At 46.2% G+C, this 21009-nt stretch overlaps 1 protein-coding gene across 7 annotated transcripts in view; it reads left to right on the forward strand.

The window, feature by feature from the left end:
• The window catches only part of TNXB (tenascin XB), a 107575-nt gene that overhangs the window by 50580 nt on the left and 35986 nt on the right, over positions 1 to 21009 (forward strand). For 4 of the 7 annotated variants that reach the window (XM_044419342.1, XM_044419339.1, XM_044419344.1 and 1 more), the window contains 12 exons: positions 1 to 161; positions 2830 to 3141; positions 5220 to 5525; positions 5965 to 6252; positions 7252 to 7539; positions 7867 to 8154; positions 9292 to 9564; positions 12063 to 12359; positions 15959 to 16255; positions 17466 to 17783; positions 18554 to 18886; positions 19867 to 20199. In XM_044419342.1, the coding sequence (XP_044275277.1) occupies positions 1 to 161; positions 2830 to 3141; positions 5220 to 5525; positions 5965 to 6252; positions 7252 to 7539; positions 7867 to 8154; positions 9292 to 9564; positions 12063 to 12359; positions 15959 to 16255; positions 17466 to 17783; positions 18554 to 18886; positions 19867 to 20199 (3494 nt within the window). Of the gene's footprint in view, positions 162 to 2829; positions 3142 to 5219; positions 5526 to 5964; positions 6253 to 6971; positions 6992 to 7251; positions 7540 to 7866; positions 8155 to 9291; positions 9565 to 12062; positions 12360 to 15958; positions 16256 to 17465; positions 17784 to 18553; positions 18887 to 19866; positions 20200 to 21009 lie in introns of all 7 variants that reach the window. The other 3 variants (XM_044419341.1, XM_044419343.1, XM_044419345.1) reach the window with 3 other exon arrangements.

Raw genomic sequence — 21009 nt, forward strand, 5'->3', positions numbered from 1 at the left:
GTACAAGGATGCAGAAGGCAAACCGCAGGCATTGCCCGTGGAGGGGGGCTCCCGCGAGGTCACTGTCCCCGATCTGGCTCCTTCCCGCCGATACAAGTTCACCCTGTATGGAATCTCTGACCACAAGCGCTCCAGGCCCATCTCCATAGATGCCACCACAGGTCAGCAGTTGGCAGCCTGTGTTAATATCAACTTGGGCAGAATGGACAACAATCCCTCCTGTAACTTCTTTGCTTCCTTTAAGGCAGCAGTGCAGAACCTCAGGTCCAGGGGACAAATCTAGTCTTCCTGATGTGACACTCTCAGGTTCCAAAGATGGCTGTAACCCCTCCCTGGACCACAGCCACTCTCCCTCAAGCTCTGATCATTTGATGCTTTCTCAGACGTCGTGTTGCTTTTGCCTCATTCTGAAGCATGGGTCCTCAAACTGAGGCCTGCGGGCTGGATCTGGCCCGCCATGCCCATTCAACCGGCCTGCCCCACAGGCTTTGCACTCGCCGGGCGCGGGCTCACAGCTTGCTCGTGAGTAGGTCGTTTTGGACTACCTCAGAGAAATGATCTCCTTGCAAGCAAGCCGGCGCCTCACCATGCGCGCACCCGGCAGTGGCTTGCTTGTGAGGAGGCCGTTTTGGACTCGGATCTCCTTGCGAGCAAGCCAGTGAGCAAGCCCGCACGACCCCTGCCCCCACCTCACGTGCACATGCCCCACCCCCTCACTGGCCCATGCCCCCCCCCCACTGGCACCACCTTGGCGGCCTGCACCCACTGCTGGCACCTGTCAACTGGCCCCCTTTAGAAAAAGTTTGAGGACCCCTGTTCTAAGGCATGGGTCCTCAAACTACAGCCCACAGGCCGGATCCGGCCCACCATGCTGATTTATCTGGCCCACCTCAGAGCTTTTGGACCCGCTCAGAGAAAACGATCTCCAAGAGAGACCAAAAGCTCAGGGCCGGCGCAGGCATACTCAGTGGGGAGATGGCCGCGATCACAGTCACACTCGTGCAGGGAAGATAGCGGTCATGCTGGGGGCAGGAGGGACATGGCCACGATCGCACCTGCCTTCCCTGCAAAAGTGTGCCCGTGATCACGCCCATCTCGCCCCCAAGCGTGCCTGCGATCACACCAGTCTCCCCCACAGCATGATCGCGCCCATCTTCCCCCCTGCCCAGCATGATCGCAGACATTGTAACTATATCCCTTGCATTTGGACATACTCTTCCCCACCTTATCTTGGGCTTCTGCTGCAGCCCAAGGGAGCAGAGCAAACTTTTTTTAATTTTTAATTATTTTTAAATTTTAATTAATTTTAATTCATTTTTAATGTGCAATGTGCTTAGGAATTTGTTCATATTTTTTTCAAACTATAGTCCAGCCCCACAACAGTCTGAGGGACAGTGAACTGGCCCCCTGCATAAAAAGTTTGAGGACCCCTGTTCTAAATGGCTCTCCTAAAGCTTAATGACTTACAGTAACTTTCTGTGAGCTAAAATGAACCAGTTCTGCCTCTTTTGCCTTTGGCTCTTCCCACCATTGTGAGCTTCAGTACCTGCTCTGCAATGGAACCCAGTCCTCAAGCTGAAAGAGGTTCATAAACCTTGCTTTCAGGACATGGATTGAGCAGGACGAGGGCACCCACCACTTTTCAGGGCATCGTCTCTGGAGTGTAACCCTGACCATGTGTTGCAGCCTGCACATCTTTTTAATGGTGTACTTTTTCACGCCTACCTTTCCAAGTTTTTCCCAGAGAAAGTTAGTTCTCCATGGCTAGAGTACTAACAATAATGCTCCTCCAGAGCTTGTAAACAGTACAGTTCCCTGTGCATCAAGCCTGCCAACCTGCTCCTTCAAATAACCGAATAGCTTGCTTGTTGTGAGTCAGGATGCACCCAGATGTGCATAAGCCCAGCAGCCAGCATGCTGTGGAAGCATTCTTGCCACTTTTGTGACACACGTGTTTTCCCCAGAAGTCAGATTTGGACAGCATTGATTCGTTCTCCCTTTGGTCAGCTGCCTCCCTCCACCTCACAGCTGTACTGAGCAAAGGACTAATTGACTGGTCTTTGTGTCATTCCTTCTTTTTCAGGGGGAGGGTTGTGAACAGCACTAATTGACCAGTCCCCCCCCCCCCCGCCTTTCTCAGAGGAGGTTAATTGACTGGTCCTTGTGATCACAATCCTCTCTTTCACCAAGAAGTTTTCAAAACATTAAAGCAAATGAAAGAAACATTTAAAAACAACACTGAACAAATGCTTAATACTTATGCAAATTCTTGAGTTGTGTGGGAAGGGAGGACAGAAAACAAAATATTCATTCCATCTCATACTCGTGGAATTGGGTCATAACTTTTGCTTTTGAGACTTTAAATACAGGAGAAATGATAGAGGGAACTGATTTTCAGAAACAAATCCTGTTCATAATCTGGCTGATAAAGTTGGTATCATCCTGGGCATCATTTTATACTTTCTTCCACAGTTATCTGCAACACAGAAAATTACCTAATATCAAGTCAGACTGTTGGTCTGCCTTACTCCCTGGTATACAAATGGTGGTTGGGGAAAGAGGGGTGGTGCCTGGGAAAGGGATACGATAATCAAGGGAGTCTTGGAAGGCCAGGGAAGTTGAATTTGGACCCTTGCCTGGAGGTTCTGCATCTCCTGCCTTCCGTCTACTTCTTTCTTCAGGGAAGCAGAGAACAACCCTTTGCCCTCTTCTCTGTGAGAGGTATTTGAATGTATGTAGAGTGCTAAATACTTCATATTGCCCTTGTCATTTATGGTATAGTTCCAAATCTCTTTCCACAGCAAGGGTAACATTCTCTTTTTGCTTTAGCTGCTACAGCAACATCACCTGAGGTGACCACGGAAAGGGTGGTTACCATTCAACTAAGCCTGGACCAGCTCTCGGTTTCTGATGTCACCAGTAATTCAGTCCAGCTCTCCTGGGTCGTCCCCATGGGAAATTTTGACTCCTTCCTAGTCCAGTATGAAGATACACAGGGAAAGACTCAAGAGTTGCCTGTGGATGGGGATTCTCGCGTACTCATCATCCCAGACCTCGAGCCTTCCCAGAGATACCAGTTCAACCTCTATGGAGTTTATGGTGGCAGGCAATACGGCCCTCTTTCCATAGAGGCTGTCACAGGTCAGCAGTGGCTTAATTGATCGATAAGGGTTGGCATCACACTGAGCATTATTTGGTACTTTTTGTCAGAGGGGGCAGTTGCAGCATTATAAGATAGATCCCAAAATATATGACTTTCCATTCTCATTCAGGCATGTCTCTCAAACTCTGAACCTCTTCTGGGTGGGTCTGGAGGTCAGGGAGGGATTTGTTGCAGAAGGATACAGATTAATTAATTAGATTTAGGTGAACGTTGATACAAGAGTGACTCCCATGTGTATACTTTCAGGGGTCCTTTTACAGGCCATTAAGAACATCTGTTTAGCTTTTAAAAGGCCAACAATTTCTAGCATTCCCAAGCCAACATGACAGAAAGAACCAGAATGAGAGGCTCAAGTTCTTCTTTGTGGTCTCTGTGCATCACACAAATGGGCTCTGTACCACAAATGGGTTCAATAGCTAAGAGCGAGGCCAAGATAAATTCATGCTTTGGTGCCGACACAATGTCTTCATGGTTGCTCGGTTCTGAGATGGTTGTACTGGCCAAGAGCCCATTCAGTGTTGCTTGGTTGCAGTGACCAAAGGATCCACCGCTTTCACCTCTCCAGTCCATTTGACCAACTTTTCCACCTTTTGGAGTTGGAAGAGGGAGTGGCAGTGGCTGCCATGTTGCAGAGGCAGCGGTGGGCAGGGGAGAAGGCTCAGGTGCATCCAGGACATTGACCATGTGAAGAGCCTTATTCTAGCTCAGCACATAACTGGTGAGCTCAATGCTTGCAGGCCTGCTCAGTAAAGGCCTGGCAGTGGGAGCATCGGTTGACCCCATGCCTTTCACCAAAGCAAAGCGAGTGCTGGTTTACTGCAGCCAGCTCAGCATTGCACCACATGAATGTTCATGCCATCGAGAAGCAAGGAAGGAAGAAGAACGCTAAAGAGAAAAAAAAAGAGAAAAACTAATTACAAGCTAGGTCCGAGGAGCACAAAGAAGATTTCTTTTGCGGGGACATTTTCTAATGAGTAGGTAAGAAAGGGAGTGGGGGTGTTTTAAGGGAAAAAAGCTCACGAGGGAAAGGGGGAAATGGTATAAAAGAGAAGATGCTAAATTTGTCGAGGGTAAGAAGAAAAGAAGGCAAAAAAGCACTGAGAAAACTCTAGTGAGAGACAAAGAATTTCCCAAGGCACCAAAGGCAGTCAAAGAACCGAGGGAAATCTGCCTGGTAACAGGCTCCATGCAGGTTCAGAGCCCATATTTGTGCGTGTGCTGATGGCTACTCAAAGAACAACAGTTAAAGGAAAGCAACCAACCTTGTTTCACAATTCTGGTATATTGCAGTGTTACCATGTGATTGTGAAATGGAACATAGGCAGAGGAAAATGGTGGGGGGGAAGCATATGTAAAGGATCCAATCATACTTCTGCCAAAAATCCAGTAAAGTGGTGGGTTAAAAGTCTTGTGCAGAAAAACCCTGGGTGATTGGGAAAACCTTTACTGAAGACAGCTGCCACCAGTGGGAGTAGAGACTAACAAGCGAGGTGGACCGAACAAGCTTGGACCGTGTATAATTGGCTTTCTGTATTAAACAGACTGCGTCATGAATGTGTGGCTTCTCCTTTCAAAGCTGGGTCAGTTCCTCTGAGCTTCTGCCATAGCATCATTCTTTGGTCTGTTGTAGTCTTGCTCCAGGGAACTGGGCAACTGCATTTAGCCTAATTTCATGTGTCACTCAGGCTAATTTCAAAAGCCCTCTGCATGCAGTCATTGAAGATTGACAGGAATGCTCTGTCATTGAGCTGAAAGTGGAGAGAGACAAGAGAGTGTGGAAGAAATACAGAGAAAAGAAAATGGCAGAAAGAGAACTTACACACTGTCAGCATCAGCCCTGGCCACTGCTTCCTCCAGCCTCACTCAGCATCACAAGGGAACGTGGCCAGCCCTCAAATGAACCAAAGTTTCCCAGTCTTGCCTTATCAGGACCTGACAGGAAGAACTTTGCATCCTTCTAACCATGACTTAATTATTACAGGAGTAAAAGAGTTTCAGACCACCATGAAGAATACTTCACCCTCCATCTCTCTCTTTCTCTCCATCTCTCTTCTAGCCCCAGTACCAGCATCACCAGAGAAAGCGGAAGTATTAGCCCCACAGCCCAACTTGGGCGAACTCTCAGCCTTTGACGTTTCTAGCAATTCGCTCCGGCTCTCCTGGACTGTCTCTACTGGGAGCTTTGACTCCTTCTTGGTCCAGTACAAGGATGCAGAAGGCAAACCTCAAACATTGCCTGTGGAGGGGGGATCCAGAGATGTCACTATCTCCAATCTCATGCCTTCCCATAGATACAAGTTCAATCTTTTTGGAATCTCTGGTCACAAGCGACTCGGCCCCCTTTCCATCGATGCTGTTACAGGTCAGCAAAAAATGATAATTCCTTCAGGGAGGATAGTTCTTAATCTCCTTTCTGTCTCAGGAAGTGGTGCTCAGACACAGGGTGAGTGCAAAAAAAGAGTAGCTGCTGAACTCTGGAAGCACTTTCCTAATACTTGGCAAATATACCTAACATAGCATGCCAGCTGTGTGCAGCAATTATTAGCCAGTATTCCTGACATCATGAGCCCTCTAATCAGTGTTTTAGATAAACCAATTGAGGCAATCAAAGGTGTAGGATGCACAGTGATCCCCTTTGAAGAACTGCAGAGGGAGAGGGCAAGGGAGGGAGAGATGGCCTCTTACTTAGTGACAGGTATTAAAAGCAGAATCAAACACCCCCTTGTGTAGTGAGCAAGTTGTAACCAAGAGAATTCTTTCCCTGGTGGTTGTCATATATGCCTTGGTCCTCTCTGTTGCAGCCCCATTGATGGAGAAACCCACTGCACCACTCAAGCTGGGGGAGCTGACAGCCAGTAATGTCAAGCCAAATTCCCTCGATCTCTCCTGGACCGTTGAGACTGGGAACTTTGACTCCTTTATCATCCAGTACCGAGATGCTCAGGGCAAAGCCCAGGCCCTCCCTGTCAACGGGGACCTGCGTTCTCTCCACCTGCATGACCTGGCTCCCTCTCACAGATACCAGATCAACCTCTATGGCGTCTCAGGCAGGAAGCGCCTGGGCCCCATCTCCACCGAAGCCGAGACAGGTCAGCAACCATCCTTCCAGGCCAGGGGAAGGGAACCAGCCCACAGGCCAGATCCGACTGCAGGGGCTACAGCGGCACCCTTTTCCCTGGACCTAGCCTTTTCCCTCTGATCACCAATTGTTTGGTAGTTACCTGTCTTTCATGCAGGGTTTTTTTTTTTTTTTTTTTTGCCACTTTGAAAAGGGTAAAATCATCTTCCTTAGGTTTAGTTACTGGCAGTAAGGGTTTACGCTAAAAGATCCTTGCATTTTTGGTATTTTGGCTCCACCTGTTTTACCTTCAGTTTTGTCCACACTGGATGCAGCATGTGAAAACTTCTCCAGAATGGAATTTGGCCCTTGAGTGGAAAAAGGTTCTACATCCTAGGGTCTGTGTGTCGCATTCTCTGACTTTGATTATAGGACTGAGAAACTGAATAGCCAGGTGGAATCAGCTTCTATCCCTTCTTCTTACTTCAGTTTGGTCTTTTCCTTACTTTCCTATTTCAGGTACTCTTTTTCAGGCAATCAGCTTTTCCCATTGTTGCATTCTGGTGACTTGTTTTCAGAAAATTGTGAGCCAAGGGAGTATATAGTCATTAGGACCAGTAGTGCTCTATAGTCCTATTCCCCATGCATTATTGTTACTGGGATATTTTTAGCTGTTTTCAATTGTTTATAAATGTTCTATGTATTTATATTATTTTTCCTTACTTCTTCTTCAAGTTTAGATACAGGTTTCCACAAAAGTGTCAGAGCAGTGAAGATAAATACAATGGTGTGAAGAAGAAGAAAATACAATATAAATTAATCCAAGTTCTGTTGTGTGCTCCAAATCATAGCTTGCTCTGCCACACTTCAGTAAAAGCCCTTTTTTGTTTGTTGTTGCATTTAGTGTGAACTGCTCAGAAAGTTTTTGCTGTTGGTCAGCATGGAAATGAAAGAGGAAAATATTCAAATGTGTAAGCTCCTCCATCCAATAATATCTTTAGCTTCTTCTGATACCTTTGTTGTATTTCAGCCCCACCACCTACAGTGCCACCAACTCCACCCAGCCTGGGGGAGCTCTCTATCTCAGAAGTCACCAGTGATTCCGTCCATCTCTCCTGGACTGTCCCCACGGGGAGCTTCGACTCCTTCCAGATCCAGTACAAGGATGCAGAAGGCAAACCTCAAGCACTGCCTGTGGAGGGGGGCTCTCGTGAGATCACCATCCCCAACCTGGCTCCCTCCCGCAGATACAAGTTCAATCTCTACGGAGTCTTGGGTCACAAGCGTCTTGGCCCAGTTTCTGCTGATACCATCACAGGTCAGTAAGGCCATTTGTGGGCTTGTGGAAGATGTAGCTGGAATAGACTTCTGAAGATTTTGTTAAGGCAATATTGATGGTGCTTCCGGCTCCTGCTCTTTGTATGCTAGTTATTGTGTTGGTAATTGTGTTTGGATGCTGGCTTTGTTAAAAACTTTGCATGTTGAATTTTTGTCATATCACATTTTGATTTGCCATTTTTATGGTGCTGTGGGAATCTGTTCTAAAACTCATTCAGTCCAGCTAAATGATCTCCCCTTTATGAGCATGCAATATTTGTGCACTCCCAGGGCCACAAGTCTCAGTAATGTTTTCTATGGCTCCCAGCTTCATCTCTGCAGAAACCTCTGATTCCTCCCAGTCTCGGGGAGCTCTCTGCTTCTGATGTCACCAGCAGCTCTGTCCGCCTCTCCTGGAGTGTCCTGACTGGGAGCTTTGACTCTTTCCTGATCCAGTACAAGGATGCAGAAGGCAAACCTCAGGCAATTCCAGTGGAAGGAACCTTCCGAGAGATTGTCGTCCCCAGTCTGGTCCCATCCCGCAGATACAAGTTCAATCTTTATGGCCTCACTGGCCGCAAGCGCCTCGGACCTGTTTCTACCGATGCAGTCACAGGTCAGCTTTGGGGCTCTGTCTCAGGACCCCTGCTCACTAATTCAAACAGCCAGTCCAAAGTGATAAAAATGGTGATAAAATTGTAGTTTTAGTGTCTGAAGAGATTGTGCAGGTCATCCAAACCAACCAAATGTACAGATATTTCAAAATCTATTCCAGATATATTTTGCAGATTGTCAGGTGTCTTTTCTTCCATTGCTGAATTACTGATGGAATGAGTTTTAGTGCAAATGCAGTTGTATTCATTTGTGCCTATTCATACTCCTGAAAATAGAGAGGAGTATGGGGGATTTCCACAAAATATGAAAATCCCCCAAATGTGCGCATCTTCACAATTTAACCTATGGTAGAAATACACATTTTTTGGTCAGTATTTTATTCATATTTTTGTATGACTAACTTTGTGTGAAGTTCTGGAAAATTTGATCCACCAATCCATGGAATCTGTGCAAGTCAGAAAAAGCTGGCCTGCTGTGGAATCTGTGGTCAGGTTCTTAGAAACTGGAACTTATGCAGTCAGAATGTCTTGACGTCCCTAAATCAAATCCCCAGTCAGTGCAAGAGCTGTGCAAGTATGGCATCCCAGCCTAACAGATGGCCTCTATGTGGCTTGTAACAATGCTTACATATAACCTCATATATTCATTTGGCCTCTTTCCAAAATGGGTGCCATTCCATTACATAAGAGGGAGCAGGTTAAATAATCTAATTGGTTTTTAGCTGAGGGCAAACTAGACTGTACATGCAGATGCAAGCAGGGTTTCCTCCTCAGGCTTGCTTTTTAATAGTAACCATGCTCAGGCAGCTGTGTTTCGGGAACCAAAAGTGGTCCTTGTGGAGGAGAGAGTGTTTAGCCCCTTCTCTATAATATTTCTCCACTACCCAAGCTCCTGCTTCTTTCCTAGATCAGAAAAGATATGGCTATGATGCGTTCTTATGGGAAAAAGTAACTGGGGTGGTAGTGTTGATCCTGAATACTAAAAAACAACAACAACCTGACAGAGAAAAGAGTGAATGTGCCAACATCCAGTCTCTTTTGTACCCACATCTCTCAGATGCTTTTCATTTGATGTGTGGCAACTAAATTGCTACCTTTCTTTTCTTTCCCTTCTTCTCCATTAACCATACCTCTGACAGAACAACCGTCTCCACCCAGCTTGGAACAGCTCTCTGTCTCTAATGTTACCAGTGGTTCTGCCCACCTCTCCTGGACTGTTGGCACAGGGACATTTGACTCTTTCTTAGTCCAGTACAAAGATGCTGAAGGCAAACCTCAATCATTGCCTGTGGATGGAAGCAACCACGAGACAACCATCACTGGTCTGTCTCCTTCCCGCCGATACAAGTTCAACCTCTACGGGATGGCAGGACGTAAACGTGTGGGCCCTGTCTCTGCTGATACTGTCACAGGTTAGCAAATGTGTCTTTGGCCTAAGAGAAGCCACATCAAGCTATTTTCTATATGTTGGGTGGATTTTCACAAGAGACTTGGAGGGACAAATATTATGTAACAAAGCCTCAATGGCCCCTTTTGGAAAAGGAAAGTAGCAGTCCCAGGGCCAGCACTGGGAATACACAGGCAAATACCAGAGAGCCCAAAGCTGAAACTAAGCTTGGGTCTTTTAGCCTCCCTTCTAGATAAGGAAGGGAGGCTGACAGCCGCACAACACGGATTCCGCAAAAACAGGTCCTGCCAGACAAACCTTGTGGAATTCTACGACAAGGTTTCGAGAGGGCTAGATGGAGGGGATGCAGTGGATGTGCTATACCTGGATTTCAGCAAGGCCTTTGACAAAGTGCCCCATGATATCCTGGTGGAGAAACTGAGGAGTTTTGGGATACACCAAAGCACTGTCCGGTGGATTATGGCATGGTTGACTGAGCAAAAGCAGAGGGTAACAATTAGTGGGGAATCATCAGGATGGTGGCCAGTGACAAGCGGGGTCCCCCAGGGCCCTGTTCTGAGGCCGATCCTGTTTAATCTTTTCATAAATGACATGGAAGAAGGGGTGAACAGTCTGCTGATCAAATTCGCAGATGACAGTAAAACTGGAGCAGTGGCCACAACTGAGGAGCAGGTACTCCAGATCCAAAAGGTTCTGGACAGACTATGGAAGTGGGCAGGAGACAACAGGATGGCATTCAATGTGGATAAGTGCAAGGTCTTGCACTTGGGGCATAGGAATAGGTGTCATAAGTACAGGTTAGGTGATAAGTGGCTGGAGAGCAGCGCTTGTGAAAGGGACTTCAGGGTACTGGTTGACTGCAGGCTAAACATGAGTCAGCAGTGTGACGCGGCGGTCAAGAGGGCGAACGCCACCCTTGACTGTGTAGCCAGAAGTGTGGCTTCTAGATCGAGAGAGGTATTACTACCACTCTGTATGACTCTGGTGTGCCCGCAACTGGAGTATTGTGCTCATTACAGAAAGGATATAGCCAGGTTAGAGTCAGTGCAGCGTAGGGCCACAAGGTTGGTGGCCAGTTTGCAGGGGATGGGGTATGAGGCAAGACTGAGGGAACTGGGTCTCTTCAGCCTGGAAAAGAGGACACTCAGAGGGGATCTGTTGGCGACATACAGGTATGAGAGGTGTCACATGGAGGTGGGTAGAGACCTGTTCTCCCCTGCAGAAGAAGGCAGGACGCGCTCCAACGGAGCAAAGCTCAGGGAACCAAGGTTCCATTTGGATGCCAGGAGGTACTTCCTGACAGTCAGGACCCCGAGGGTGTGGAATGGGCTTCCATGGGAGGTGGTTGAGGCCCCATCGGTGCGGGTGTTCAAGGATAGGCTGGACATGTACATGGTGGGCATGTCATGAGCGGAGCTGGCTGGTGCTGGAGGACAGACTAGATGGCCCAGGAGACCCCTTCTGACTCACTCTGTTTCTATGTTTCTATTGGTGGGGGGGGGGGGCTGTTAGCATGGCAGCATGACCGCCATCTGAATTACCCCATAATGCAATGCTTGCAACAGGTGCATTGTGGCCATGGCATTGTGCAGAAATGGCTGCAATGCACTGAGTCCACTTCTGCAGACCCGGCCTTTCTCCCAGTGTTATCAGTGGTCCATCTTCTGCTGCTTGCAATTAGGCACGCCTGGCGTGGGTCAGAGAGGGCCCTACTTCTACAAAGGAAGAGTCTCACTGCTGCTGTGGGGAGTCCCAGGCACACTTTCCCTGTGCCCCTGAAACTTGATGCTTTGACGTGTGGGGTTGGCGAATGGAAAATTGCCATGGGGAAGGGGATTTTAAGTTTTCTCTGTCAGCCATTTTTCATGCTTCAAACTGGATCTCACTCAAACCAGGTTCTCTTCCTGCAGCTTTTGTGAGGAAAATGTGGCAGGGCAAATTCTATTCCTTCAGAGAAAGTGATGATTAAAGACTGTAGCATATTTCTCTGTCAAATTTGTTGTAGTTGACTTCTTGACTTTGTTGACTTCTTAAAATGGCTGGCAGAGGCAGAATTTTTCTTCACTGATTTTTAAATGGTGTAATTGTGTAACCCAACCCACACCATTAAAAGGATAAAAATTGAAACATTACAATTTTTGAATAAAAGGTAAAAAATCCATAGCACTAATTCTATGTATATAATAGATCTCTGTATGTAAATATATAATAGAACATACTACCATTGTGAAATAACTATGCCTAGTCAAAGGCACCCCAAACTTCCACATATATATCCATTTGCAAATTATACCCAAAGGCCACGCATTCAGAATTGAAAGTTTCATTAAATCCTCCACCCACTGTGTTATAGCAGGTGGCCATTTATCTTTCCAGTGTTGCAATAATACTCTTTTAGCTTTTCGTTAAATCTTGAAGCAGAATTTAACCCTGGTTCTTTAGACTTAGAATTTAAGTTGCTAGCTTCTGATCTACTTGTTCTAATTTCCATTTTTGCTCTAGACCCAGCAGCTGTGGCAGAGACAGAAGACCCCGTGAAGCCCAGCTTAGGAGAACTTTCAGTCTCAGATGTCACCAGCAGTTCTGCTCTCCTCTCCTGGACTGTCCCCACGGGGAGCTTTGACTCCTTCCTGGTGCAGTACAAGGATGCAGAAGGCAAACCGCAGGCAGTGCCCGTGGACGGGGGCTCCCGCGAGGTCACCGTCCCCAGTCTGGCTCCTTCCCGCAGATACAAGTTCAATCTCTTTGGTGTTTCTGGCCGCAAGCGTGTTGGTCCTGTTTCTTCAGAAGCCACCACAGGTCAGCAGAAGCAGAGCCCTCTTTGATGTGTATATGTGTGTGTGATTGTTTGGAGAAAGAGAGAGGTGGAGGGGGTAAAGAAACCCATCCTCTACATTACATACATCCTCTTTTCTTCAAAGCCAGGGTGGGGCAATTCCAGATGTTGTGTTCTTACTCCACTCCTGTCAACCTCAGCCAGCATAGCCAATAGTCAGGGATGATGGGACTTGTTCTCCAAGCATATCTGGACAGCCACATGTTTTCCAGCCATGTTCTATGCTGTGTCTTGACCACCAGTCTACCTCTGCATTCATTCTCAACTTTCTGTTTAGCACCTTTTTCTTTTTTATATGCTTCCTCAATCCACAGGAACTTTCATGATGGACTTTTACAGTCCATTTCCTCATGATCGCGACCTTACCATTTTTACTTATTTTCAGCTATAAGAACTGAGCAAGGAAGGCGCAACAAACAGTGATTAGGGAGCCAGTGTGGTGTATTCATTAGTGCTGGACTGAAGCTGGAGAAACCTGAGTTCAGGTGAAACTGACCATGTTTGCTTCCAGCCAGTCACTCACTCTCAGCCTAGCCTGCTTCACAGGGTTCTGCTGAGGATAACGAGGAGGAGGAGGATCGTGTATGTTGCCATGGGCTCCCTGGAGCAAAAAGGACAGGATATAACTGTTACAAACACATAATAAATAAACCACTAGACCAGTGGTGGCGGACCTATGGCATATGTGCCACAGCGGGCACGCAGAGCCCTTTCTGTCGCCCCAGCATCACCCCAGCAGCCGAGCATCGGATAACAGTGCACATAGGGGCCATACGCATGCTTGGAAAGGAGTAGCAGCGCCAGGCAACGACATCACGAGCCGCAACTCATTAGCCGCGAATCATCCAAGCTTTTGCATGGCCAGTCAGGGTGCTGCCAAGGAGAGAGAGGGGGGTGGAGAGAGAGCTTTGCATGGACTGGCTGTGAGTTGTTTTTTCTAAGCTTAAAACCTCAGTATTCAGGTTTTATTGCAGTGTTGGCACTTTGCGATAAATAAGTGGGTTTTAGGTTGCAGTTTGGGCACTCAGACTCTAAAAGGTTCGCCATCACTGCACTGAACGAACAGTGCTAGCATTTCAGTGTTCATCAGTAACTCTGAAAGCAAACGGCATGCTCTCAAGGCACCTTTGTGTCAGGCTGCTGCAAAAACTCCTTTCTGTACAGTGGAGGCTCGTGGCTCCTGTGTCAGCAAAGTTACGTGCCTGCCCTGGATTTTTCTCCACACAGGGAGCTATCCATGGTGCTGGCCCCCATCAGCTCAGAACCATGAATCACTCCTTAACGTTTGGAGAAAACTACCTCATGGATGTCGAGCTGCATTGATATCGGACTATCCACTGTTTGCCTCCAACTGTTACCTCCACCCTGTGGGCAATATTTACTCATTTAAAATATTTGTATACAATATTATTTTATTTCTTCACAATATTTGTGTAGTTAGTAGCTACCATGCATAAAAAAACTCATTTAAGCAGTAGAGAGTAAAGTAGAGTAGAGAACTCATTAAATAGAGCTCATTTAAGCAGAGCTCATTTAAGCAAGTGTCTTCTAGCCATCAGTGCTTGGTAAAGAAATGTCATGTGCTCTTATAGAGAAATTGGGTGGTCGAGCACCTATCTGTTGCCACTCACAAATAAGGTAATGCCTTCTCAGAGGACAGAGCAGTATGGAAGTTTATAAACTGAAAAATAAAATGGAGGAGAGGAGAAGAACCTTGTAAGCCACCTTGTTTTCCTTGCAAGACTTTTCCTCATTCTGGTCCACTGAGCACAGAACAGGACATTGCAAAGTCTTACATATGCTGGCATTGTGCCCAGTGATGCTCTCTGAGGATCGTTTAGCTGAAAATGCCAGAAATGAAACATTATGCGTATAAAACCTCTGCTCTGCTTCCTCACCAGCCAGTGAGGAATGGGGCGGAGGGTGCTGTTGCACCCCTGTCCAGCTTGTGGGCCTCCCACTAGGGCAGCTGCTTAGCGGCTGTATGAACAGCTGGGCTGGACGGACCCCTGGTCTGATCGTGCTGCTTCATATGTTTGTATGCTTCAGGAGTGAGTAGTGAGTAGGCTAGGCTTCCCCAGTCATCCCTAGCCATTGGGCTGACTCTAATGGGAATTGGAGCCCACAGAAAGCAGGGCTGGTCATTGGGTTGCTGTGGAGCAGACTAATCAGTATGTGGCATGGCAGGTTGACAGTAATGAGGGATGGAACGGACTTCCTCAGAAGGTGGTAGGCTCGCCTTCCTTACAGGTTTTTAAGCGACAGCTGAGTATCCACCCCTCAGGGAAGCAAGGCGCTCTGTGTGGGGCTTCCCTTGAAGATGGTCCAGATACTTCAATTGGTCCAGAATAGAGCTGCCAGGTTATTAATGGGGACCAGCAGATACTCCCATATCTGGCCGGCCCTGTATCATTTACACTGGCTGCCAATTGAAGTCTGGGCCCAGTTTAAGGTGTTGGTAATGACCTATAAGGCCATAAATGGCGTGGGTCCTGGATACCTGAAGGAGCTCCCTTGTTCCCTATGTGTTGGCCTGCCCCTTAAGATCAGAGGCAGAGGTCCTTCTCTGGAAGCCCTCTTTGAAGGAAATCAGGAGGGTAGCTACTCGGAGAAGGGCCTTTTCAGCCGTAGCAGCCTGACTGTGGAACATGCTCCCCAGGGAGCTTCACCTGGTGCTATGGCTCTATTGTTTTTGACATCAGGCGAAGACCTTTTTATTTTCCTGGTATTTTAACAATTAATTGGTATTATCCTTGTTTTTATCATTATTGGATGCAGCGTGTTATGTGCTGTTGTTATGGTTTCTTTGTTCTTTGGTTTTTTTGTTCTTTGGAAGCTGTCCAGAGACTTTTAGTAATGGGACAGCATAGAAAAAATTAAATAATAAATAAATAAAAATAAATAATCCATAGCAGCAGGTTTTCTGAATTGGTTGGCAGACTGAACTAGAGGACATCTGAAGCCCCCCACCTATCTAAAGATTTTAAGATTTCATCTCAGGACAGCTTTGTAATTCTCTGTTTCTCAATTCCCAGTTTCTCAGATCCCTTTCTTACAAAGACTTTTCTTCTCATTGGGTATAAGGAGCTATGGCTGGAGCCTTAACTCCTTTGTTGTCCCACTTTTTTTCATCCATGGAGTTATGTTAGCCTTTTCATGCTTTCTTTCCGCGTTGTATGAAAAAATGATCTAAGGATATATGAGAATTTTGTTTCAGTTTGCAAAGTACTTGATAAAGTCCTTTCTGCAGCTCCAGATGGGAGCACATGTCCTCCAAAAATGTTTTCTAATTCCAAGACATGTATTTGTAAATTTGAACTTTGAAATGAGCACCTTTAGAAATGCACAACTTTAAATATGCCCAACTTTTGGACAAACAAACAAAAACAGGTCATGGATAAGAATGGAAGTAAGCCAAGGAATGTTGAAGTAAAGTTTGGAGAATTCTGCTGAACCCATGTATTCCTGATTCTTCCATCCCTAATCCAAGTAGAGCATTTCTCATAACAGTGGGATCTTTTCTTTTCTCTCCTCACTTTTCCTGCCCCAATATTTGATCTAGCTGAAACAGAGAAAGAAGAGGAAGATGGAGCAAGTGAGCCTAGCTTGGGGGAGCTCTCAGTCTCAGAAGCCAGCAGTGATTCCATCCATCTTTCCTGGACTGTCCCAACTGGAAATTTTGACTCCTTCCTTATTCAGTACAAAGATGCAAAGGACGAGGCACAGGCTTTGCCTGTTGATGGTGGCTCCCGTGAGGTCACTGTTTCTAATCTGACCCCTTCTCACCAATACCGATTTGACCTCTATGGCCTCTCCGGTGGCAAGTATTTTGGCCCTGTGTCCACCAACGCCATCACAGGTCAGTAGCGCATGCACACCCCTGTCCAACTTCCAGACGCACATGAACTGGGCTATTTCTTTACTAGAGTTGTCTGGGCAACTTCCAGGGTGATCTCAAGAGGGTTCCATCCCACCACTTCCAAGTTTGCCACTCCTGTGGGGGCTGAATAAACCACTGCAAAAAAATAATGGGGACCTTGCAGGAAAACTAGGCCTGTGGAGAGCACACACCTTGTTTTCAAGCAAAAAGGCTTTTGAGGAGTGCAAGTCAGCTTGCAGAAGAGGTGCACGTTTTGTGCATGCCTTCTTTCCCTATAAAATCACTGTGAAGTAGCAGGGGAACACAGGGCCCCCCATAAATGGCCATGAGCCATGTGTTAGCCAGCCCTGTATTGCCCCGGTTTTAGATTGCTTGTAGCGCCAGGGATCAGACCTCAGACCATTTTGGTGCACAAGCCATTTTGTCTCATAAATGGAGCAGTACGTCAGAAGCTGGCCTCAGAAATCTGGCACTAATGAGAACGGGTATGTTCTCCAAGTCAGAGACAAACGGTTCCAGACGGAGGCCCAGATTTCATAGTCTTAACACATGGGCTTGGTACTGGACCACCATCGTGCTGTGTTACATAACATCCTAGCTAGAATCTGCCTACATTAGCTATCTGGTCTGACCCTTACCTTCCAATCTAATCTGGTAATGGCAGTTGTAGCCAGAAGACTCAAGAGGTGGAAGTGACCCTCTCCTCTGGATCAAAAGTATCACTTTCATGTTTCTGGCATGATATGTCTGTGACCCAGAGAGGTTAGCAGGGCTCACCGTTTCTGCCACATTCCTAGAGAATGCTCCCTGTCAAACTCTTTTCACCTCGGTTTTCTACCCCCATTCCCCACTTAATCAACACTCTCAGCTATCAATTTGATTTCAACAACCTTTCTGGAAGGGCAACACAATAGTTTAACCTTTCATCTTCCCTGTCTCCGTTTGACTTTGTTTTTGTTCCTTTCCGCCTTCACTTACCTGTTTCAAATTGTACCCAAATGAACCCAAATCCGACGGGTTTGGTGAAGGAGTAGCTATCTCCCAAGTCATTTTTAAAGCAGGGTCCTTTATGCTGTGTTTCATCCCCATTTTTTTATCCTGCACCTAGAAGTCCATCAGTCACAGAAGCTTTATTTCATCATCTTCCCCTTGGCTGTTCTTTTTTGTTTATTTCTTGATTTCTTTACAGTTTCATCAACCCCAGAGCAGGATGCGGAAGAGAAGGGAACCACAGCACCACCCCCAGAGCCCAACCTGGGGGAGCTTTCTGTATCTGACGTCTCCAACAACTCTGTCCGTCTCTCTTGGGATGTCCCTGCTGGGACGTTTGACTCTTTCCTGGTCCAGTACAAGGATGATAAAAGCAAACCCCAGACAGTGCCTGTAGACAAGGAGACTAACTCGGTGGTGATTTACTACCTGGTGCCGTCCTACAGATACAAGTTCAGCCTCTATGGTATCTCTGGGAGCACACGCTTCGGCCCGGCCTCAGTCAGTATTGTCACAGGTCAGCAACGGAGCTAAGGACTGCCAGTCGTTTCCTCTGTAATTCCGCTTTACCTTTTGAAAACAGGTGGCCCTTCTGTTCCATCTGTCCTTACCCACTAGCCTTTCTTTAGTGCTTTGCTTTCAGATCTCTTTCCAAAAAGCAGTTGCCTAAACAAGCTCATCCTGCCTTAAATCAAACTTTGTGTGAACCCAGCCACACTAGCACACTATGCTTTGCTCACCACTAGCAGCTCATGAAGAGAACCTTTGATGTGTTGTTAGGCTGTGAACTGTGGGTTATTCATGGTGAGCATACCGTGTTTTGTTAGCTTGGCTGGGTTCAAACAACCTACAATTCAACAATAACCCACAGTGCAGTGACAACCCGCACTCAACTCATATCCTAGCTTATTGTGTTGTGTGAATCACTTCTTTTTGCTGCAGCTTTTTTGTTCCTTTAACCATTGTTTTTGCCTCCAGAGACTGTGATCTCCAGCATGACAATCAGTTCTCACAGCCTCTTCAAAGTGCTCAAGTGGCACATGGGAGGAGCCATCAGTGACTGGCAAACAATTTTAACTGAAATTACATCCAGGATGGGCACAAAGATTTTTGTTTTGTTTTTTGTTTTTCTAGCTGAAGCTGCATGGGCACAGATTAAACAAATAAAAATGGTTTTTGCACACACTGTGAAATCAAAAATGGGTGTTTAACTCCTGGATGGAGCTTACATGTTCCTAATGCGTAAATTAACCCATTCACTTATTCAAATCTTTGTTTTAATTCTAGCAAACACTGAAAATGAGAAGGAGCATCTAGTGAAAGAAGAGACAGATCAGGAGGTCTCTACTGAAACAGAGCTCCAATTAGGAGAGCTGATGGTCTCTGAGGTCACCAGTAATGCTGCCCGCCTCTCATGGAGTGTCCCCGTGGGAAGCTTTGATTCTTTCTCAGTCCAGTACAAGGATGCAGAGGGAAGACCCCAAGCACTTCCAGTGGGAGGGAGCGCCCGTGAGGTCTTTGTCCCCAACCTGGTCCCCTCTCACAAATACAGGTTCAATCTCTATGGGATCTCTGGACAACGGCGTTTTGGACCCATCTCTGTTAATGCTGTGACGACAGGTCAGCAGGCATGCTGCAGAAGTGGGGGAGGCTGGGGTGGGGAATAATAATTCGTTTCACCCTTACCAGTCTTTAATTCAGCGTTTCCACTTAATTAGGTCTCTGGAAAGATCATCATCTGTCTCCTTTTCTTTCTTCTTTGCCTGTTTTTCTCTCCTGGTAGGAAAGGCTATCATGATACATTTATCATGTATCAACAGGATGAAGAAAAAGTGCCTCAAGGATATAGAATTAATTTCTCATGCAATCAGACTAACCTGAGAGTAACTACTTTTATTTAAATAAAAGCAGTTTTCCAGCCTGGAAAATATATATATGAAAAGTGGTGATTGTGGTTTCCAATGTCCAATTTTTTCTGTGCATCAGGAAATTATGTTGGACTTGCTGTTTTAAAAGCTTGGGCTTTTGCCTTACCTGTTCCTTAAAATTTAGTGATGGCCTTTTTGGGGAAGGCATTCTGTGGACTTGGCCAAGACTTTAAGTAAAGGTTTTATCACTCATGCAAGCTCGTATGGACTTTCTGCCAGTCAAGCTCTGAAATTTAGTTTGGAAAGGCTTTATTTAGACCAGCACTTTGAATGGTGCCTGAAAACATATTGGTAGCTAGTGAGAAAAATGTCCCAGCCTTGCTGAGAGATGCTCTGCTCACTTGGATCCAGTCAATAGTCTAATTGCCACATTCTATACCAATTGAAGTGGAACTAATTGAAAACTATTAATTGTAATTTTCAAAGATAGCCCCATGTACAACACATTTCAGTCATCTAGTCTAGGTATCATCAGGACCTGGATGATTGAAGCCCAGAGTTCTGTACATTGAAACACCTCTGACTGAATGCTCTGCTGCTCCCAGTTTCTCCTCTTGATGTGCTAACATGCCTTCTTATGCCGATTGCTCACCTGAAGACAAGAAAGCAAAAGTTCTTCACAAAAACATCCCAGCAACACTCTCTCATTCACCATCTTTGTTTTAACTCTAGCAACAGCAGACCAAGGGAAAGTGCAAGAAGTGGAAGAAGAGGCAGGCAAGGAGGTCTTTCCTGGAGCAGAGCCGCATCTGGGAGAGTTCTCAGTCTCTGAGGTCACCAGTGATGCTGCCCGCCTCTCGTGGAGTGTCCCCGTGGGAAGCTTTGATTCTTTCTCAGTCCAGTACAAGGATGCAGAGGGAAGACCCCAAGCACTTCCAGTGGGAGGGAGCGCCCGTGAGGTCCTTGTCCCCAACCTGGTCCCCTCTCACAAATACAGGTTCAATCTCTATGGGATCTCTGGACAACGGCGTTTTGGACCCATCTCTGTTAATGCTGTGACAACAGGTCAGCAGGCACGCTGCAGAAACGGGGTGGGCAGGCGGGCAGATGACAATTGGTTTCACTTTTTCCAGTCGTTAGCTCAACCTTTCCACTTGATTAGATTTTGGATCTACCTCCTTTTCCTGGAAGGATCATCACCCTGCACTCTCTCTGCCCATTTTTTCTCTCCCAATAGGAAAAGTACCTCCTGGAGCATGGAGTTCATTTCTTACAGCACACAGTTCAGCTTTTTCCACTTACCAGCTTTTATGTAAAAATGTGAAAACAGGTTTCCAGCATTTATGACTTGGAAGATCCATTTGAAGCATTGAAATTATAGTTTCAGAGATCCAGAGTTTTATGCATATTAATATCACTTTAAAGATGAAGAAGCTTTCTTTCTAGCAAACCGTGGACTACATCCCGAAATGAAGAAGCACTGTTCCTGGCAATTTCTGTAAATACATGTGCACGCACAAGCACACATGTATTTGAAAGATAGGGCTAAAGAACTGTAGCTGGAACAGTGGCATTCACATTTGGCAACAGGCCAAATAGCCAACTTCTCTTCATCAAGCCCCTGAACTTGATGCTTTAAAAAAGCCTCTCAAATCTACCTGTCTATCTACTAAAAGTGAAGCTTTTGGAATTAAGTACTCTAAAATACAATGAGCTTAATTTTAGTCTGAATTTTAGTCAGTATTTACCAAGATTTGTGTCTGGAATTTTTAAATCTGCGGGTCTTTGAGCATGTGCAGAATTTTTTCCCTTCAGTGATTTCTGGCTTATGCCTGGTAAAATCTCAGAAGCAGAGAAGTAATTTTTTTAAAAAAA

Source organism: Varanus komodoensis, unplaced genomic scaffold, assembly GCF_004798865.1.
Source record: "Varanus komodoensis strain SLA01 unplaced genomic scaffold, ASM479886v1 scaffold102, whole genome shotgun sequence".
Taxonomy (NCBI): Eukaryota; Metazoa; Chordata; class Lepidosauria; order Squamata; family Varanidae; genus Varanus; species Varanus komodoensis.